This window comes from Olea europaea, chromosome 1 (genome assembly GCF_002742605.1).
Source record: "Olea europaea var. sylvestris chromosome 1, O_europaea_v1, whole genome shotgun sequence".
NCBI lineage: Eukaryota > Viridiplantae > Streptophyta > Magnoliopsida > Lamiales > Oleaceae > Olea > Olea europaea.
Window position 1 is genome coordinate 11989897 of NC_036237.1, and position 4993 is coordinate 11994889.

Sequence of the window (4993 nt, forward strand, 5' to 3'; positions counted from 1 at the left end):
CATCAATAAAAGCAGATGTTAACTGACCTTCCGTCCAACCCAAGAATTACTACTGTATTCTTTTGATGACCAAATGCAACAATATATCGAGCACCTTCAAGCAAACGAAACTGAGCAACTGACCATTCAGAGTTGAAATACTTGGGCAGCACTCCTGCCAAAATGGTAATCTGGTTTAGTAACAGAGGCCAATGAGAACTAAAAAAATGATAGTGATGGCCACTGCATACCCTATCAATGCAAACTGTTCCCCCTAGGGGAAAGGGAAATATACATCATAGACATGTGCATGCACACCCTCATGAACCATGGCAGCAGTGCAGAACTAATTGAAAATCCTAAAGTACGTCAGAGGGTTTGTTATTTCTTTGATGGGACCTTATAAAAAATGGAAAAATAGGAAGTGCTTAAAAGTGAGTCAATCTTACTTCTAATTTAATTATTTTGCCAAACATAATTTTAGAAGTTAGTTTTTATGCTAATAAAACTTGCCTTCGCTTATTCTGAAAAATAAATAGCAAAAAGCAGAATAGCAGCAGTGTTTTATTTATTTATTTAAAAAAAGAAAATAAAAGAAAGGAAAACAAGGAAATAACACCAAGATGAGGTTTTCATGTGCTAGAGACAATCCAATTCAGATGACAAATAACTCCTTTTTACACTAAATTGACTTCAGACAAGCCAGGTTTTCTTGCAGATTCATGGATGAAATAACAGCTTAATACAGTGCTCATTTTCAACAAAGTATGTTCTTTTCCTTTATATGCAGTTTTATCAGACTTCTTCCTTCACATGCAGTAGATTTATAAAAAATTTCTATTACTCATTGATCACTGTCTCTCAATTTTCTTCTGCTGTCTCTCAATTTTCTTCTGATGTCAATACANTTATAAAAAATTTCTATTACTCATTGATCACTGTCTCTCAATTTTCTTCTGCTGTCTCTCAATTTTCTTCTGATGTCAATACAGTAGGAGAATGTAAACTGATCTTGTGAGTTCTCCTATTAATCAGATATTTGTCACCTTTCACAAATTTTCCACTTGTCGCTCGTCCATGAAGAAAATAATGCAGTGTGTAATAATGTTAAATTGTTAATTAAGAGGAGTACAACTTTCAGTCCAAGTCTAAGAAATAGAATACCTTTGATGAACGAGAGAGAAGAACTAGATGTGGTTGCAGCAAGATTTCGATCAGGCAGACTATCGGAGCTATCACTTCCAAGGTTTCCTAAACTAACCTTGAGGTTAAAAACATGAACGGTACCCTTATCACTTGAGACTGCTAACCACTCGGCAGTGGGCGAGATTGCCAGGCTATATATTTCTGCTCTATCTGCACCCCTTCTTACCTGCATCAAATTTCCAAGTTGATTGAGCATAAATGCATTTGAAAGAACATTTTCAGCTTCACAATTATCGGGAAGGCACTGACACATATGATTACAAGCACAATGCAGAACAAATTAATTTATCAACAAGTTGATGAAGGACTCAATATCCTATAGTAAAGATGATGAAAAGAAAAACTGCCAAAACACAGAAATGGATTCTTTTCCCTAATTTGTACAACCACGCGTTCATCTATGGGTCACAATAAATAATTAGAGACCAAGAACAAGAACTCTTCAATGATACAAAACGAGTAACAGTACAATCTATGTCAGTAAAAATGAAAAAGTAACACCAGTTATAAGTTCAAATTCAACATCTGATAGACCGACTGGAGGGAATGACAATGAAAGAGAAATAACAGATAGCATCAACACACTGCATCCATTCTTATATCATCTGCCTCTCCAAATTAGGATAAACCAGCAGTCATCTTTCATACAAAACAAATTGGTTTTCATTTAATGAAATTATCACAACATTCACTAAACCAAGTGATACACTCCATCTGCACTTTTTGGAAAACTTAGTGAAGTGTCGTTGCTGTTGAAGCAAGAAACAGGATATACAAAACAGGACAAAACCCAAATCATTTCGTAAGACATAATTGTAAACTTGTCTCCACTTCTGCATCTTGAATGATCAGAATCAGGCACTTCAATCATAATGAGTCTTTCTACATCAAATACACCCTGAATTCCTTGACATGCTAAAACTAACAGTCAATTACCACAGTATTATGAACTCCTCAGGATAATTATGAAGAACTCATGTGCATCCAAACAATTCAACCTCCCCTCGACATGAAAAACCCGCAGCAGAGTACTCTCCAAGTACGGATCTTCTAGACCTTTTAAACCAAAACAAACATTCTCTTTATTGACCTCTAAATAGTAATAAACAAATTTCTCTCACCTAGCCAGGGTTTTTCCTCCTAAACTCTTTATTCTGGTAGTCAATAAAGAGAAAGAAGAAAAATGACATTTGGGATGAAGATATTCAAATTCGGCTCCCTTTTTCTTTTTTTTTCAATCCTTTCTTGGCCATACCTGTTTATAGATTTTTAGATAGGCCGTGGGTTAAATGGGTCCTTTTGTTGGTGATACGTGGCAGCCATTGATTGGTTAACTTGCAATTGGATCTGTTAACGATTCACGTTTTATTCATTAACTCATATGTCCTTCATTCATTGATTGTAAAGTCAAGCTTTATACTCTTATTCATGTGGCTTTGATAACGGTTTTTGTGAATGTGGAATGACTTAATGAAAACAGTTTTAACATTTTTTATTGCAAGTCCTTGCACTTATAAATGCTCACTCCTGCCTCCAAAGGTTCGTATATCATTTAACTGTCTTAATATGGTTTGCATAATTGGGGTTTGAGTTCGCAGTTATTCCTTTATGAGTTTTTTGTTGTTAACACTCATCCTTCCCTCAGTTTTCGAGGCAGTATCCATTAAGGTAAGACAAAAACAGCTAGTACTTTGTTTATGCTGGAAAAAGAAAAATATATGAACTAATTCAATATTAACAGGGATGCAATTTCGGCTCCTCTAAGAAGCAGTCAAGTTTTTACCTCCTGTTTCCTAAAAACGGAATTTATCAATTTCTTCCTCAATTCAGTCATTCATTTCTTTTCAAATGTAATTAGGCCATAAAAAGAGCTCGAAGCTTAAAAAGAAGTAGTTTGTACCCAAGGCAGTAGAATTGCAAACAATTTCTTACCTCCTGCAACAAAGTGCCATCATCTGTATTAAAAATCCGAACCAGAGTCCCCTTGCTACTAGCAGTGGCAAGCAAATTCCCGTCCAGTGACAGCGTAAAGCATGCGATCCTCGAATCATGAGCCAAAATAAACTTGGACCTCTTGGACGTGTAATGCTCCACCCTAACCTGGCCCTTCTGCAACCCAGGGCAAACCAAGACAAAAGACCCGGCCACCTGTGAAACCGCGCAAAGGCCCTTAGGGTTGGCAATGGTCTCAATTTGTTGCAACAGCTTCAAATCTGCAAAATTGTACACGAAAATTTTCTGCTCGAGGACCACGACAATACGGTCCCTTCGCAACCGGACCCCGCGGACCTCCGACCGGAAGGAGAGCTCCCCGATGCAGCGACTCTGGTGATCGTCCCAGATCATGACCTTGTTTAGTGGATACTGAGGGGTTTCACCACCGCCGACAAGGGCCAGGATGTTACACCGGAAAAGCATCTCCACAGTGCCGATGCCACCATTACAGTCGAAATCCCGACGGAAAATCTCACGAAACGGGTCGCAGTTATAGATTCGAAACCCCTGGTCAGTGCCCATAGCGAAGCAGCCGTAGTCTTGGTTAAACGACACATGAAGGAGCTTGGGAGTTGACCGAGAAACCAAATTCAGGTCTGGGTCTGGGTCAGGGTCCGGGAAAACGAAACTCCGGGGAGGATTGTTGTTGTCATCAGAATAGAATACGTCATCGTTTTGGGGTTCATAATCGGGCGGGTCAGGATGCATTTCTTGCTGCTGTTCGAGGTACGGTTCGAGCATCGGCGAGGGAAAATTAGGGTTTGGATTCTGGTTTGGTTGGGAGGAAACACTAGATAGAGTGGACATTGTTAAGGAGAGGCTGGGAAGGGGATATAGGTGGAATTCTGAGAAAATGATTGAATGAATTTGGAATTTGAAAAAATCGAATAGCTCGAGAGAGACGAGTATGTGTGAGAAATTGACGGTTATAACCTTAAGTCTTTCTTTGAGCCCCATTTTTTTTTTATAATATTGTAATTTTAAATAGTGTATTAATGAAAAATATGTGGTTAAAAAATAAAAATAAATTTTGAATTTGTGTGTAATATTATTTTATTGAAAATATGTGACTAAAATGATATCAAAATATTGTATAAAAAAAAAAAAAATATATTTTTAAAAGAATAAGGCTGGTAAGTTCAGTTAATCAACTAAGGGCTGTGGCTCCATACCCTTGTTGGGTAATGACCAGCCAATGGCTTAGCCCATGTTCGAATCTCATTTCATTTTTTTTTCCAATTTTTAATTACATAATCTTTTATAAAATAATATTATACGTAAATCGAAATTTTTTTTTTTTCAACCACTCATTTTTCAAAAAAACACTATTCCACTAATTCTCATTTCCAGAAAATGGAGGCCAAACGAGGGACAATTAAAATTTTTGGCTGACATGAAATAATTGCTAAAATTCTCAAACAAAACTTGAGAATGACGTTTTCTTTATACCGTAATGTTTAGACTAACACTTGAACCCTTGAAAATCTAGGTAGTCGCCCTACATGGTATATATATGATAAGTTTGTTGTTTGATGTAAGACAGTAAAAAATTGTTATGTGTATGCTACCATATTAATATATCAAATGACAAACTGCTATGTGTATGTCATGTAAGTCGAATATCAATAATTTTCACTATGAATAACATTATTCTTTTAAATAGGAAAAGGAAAAGAAACACTATGTGGGAGAAACAAAGTAAAAATTGACGTTGAGGTAATTTTGACTTGATATCTTAGCAAGCTAAGATGTTCAATTCAAGTTATGAAATCACTCATTTTTAAATTTTTACCTGTTAGTCGTAAAATGAAAA

The 4993-nt window shown here is 36.5% G+C and overlaps 1 protein-coding gene across 5 annotated transcripts in view; it reads right to left on the reverse strand.

Moving 5' to 3' along the window:
* Positions 1-4052, reverse strand: part of LOC111394366 (autophagy-related protein 18a-like) — a 35122-nt gene extending 31070 nt beyond the window's left edge. For all 5 annotated transcript variants that reach the window (XM_023020164.1, XM_023020180.1, XM_023020147.1 and 2 more), the window contains exons 1-3: positions 3118-4052; positions 1144-1351; positions 28-154 (exon numbers count right to left, since the gene is read on the reverse strand). In XM_023020164.1, coding sequence (XP_022875932.1) covers positions 28-154; positions 1144-1351; positions 3118-3987 — 1205 coding nt within the window. In that variant the 5' untranslated portion in view covers positions 3988-4052. The remainder of the gene's footprint in view (positions 1-27; positions 155-1143; positions 1352-3117) is intronic.
* Between the last annotated feature and the right edge of the window lie 941 nt (positions 4053-4993).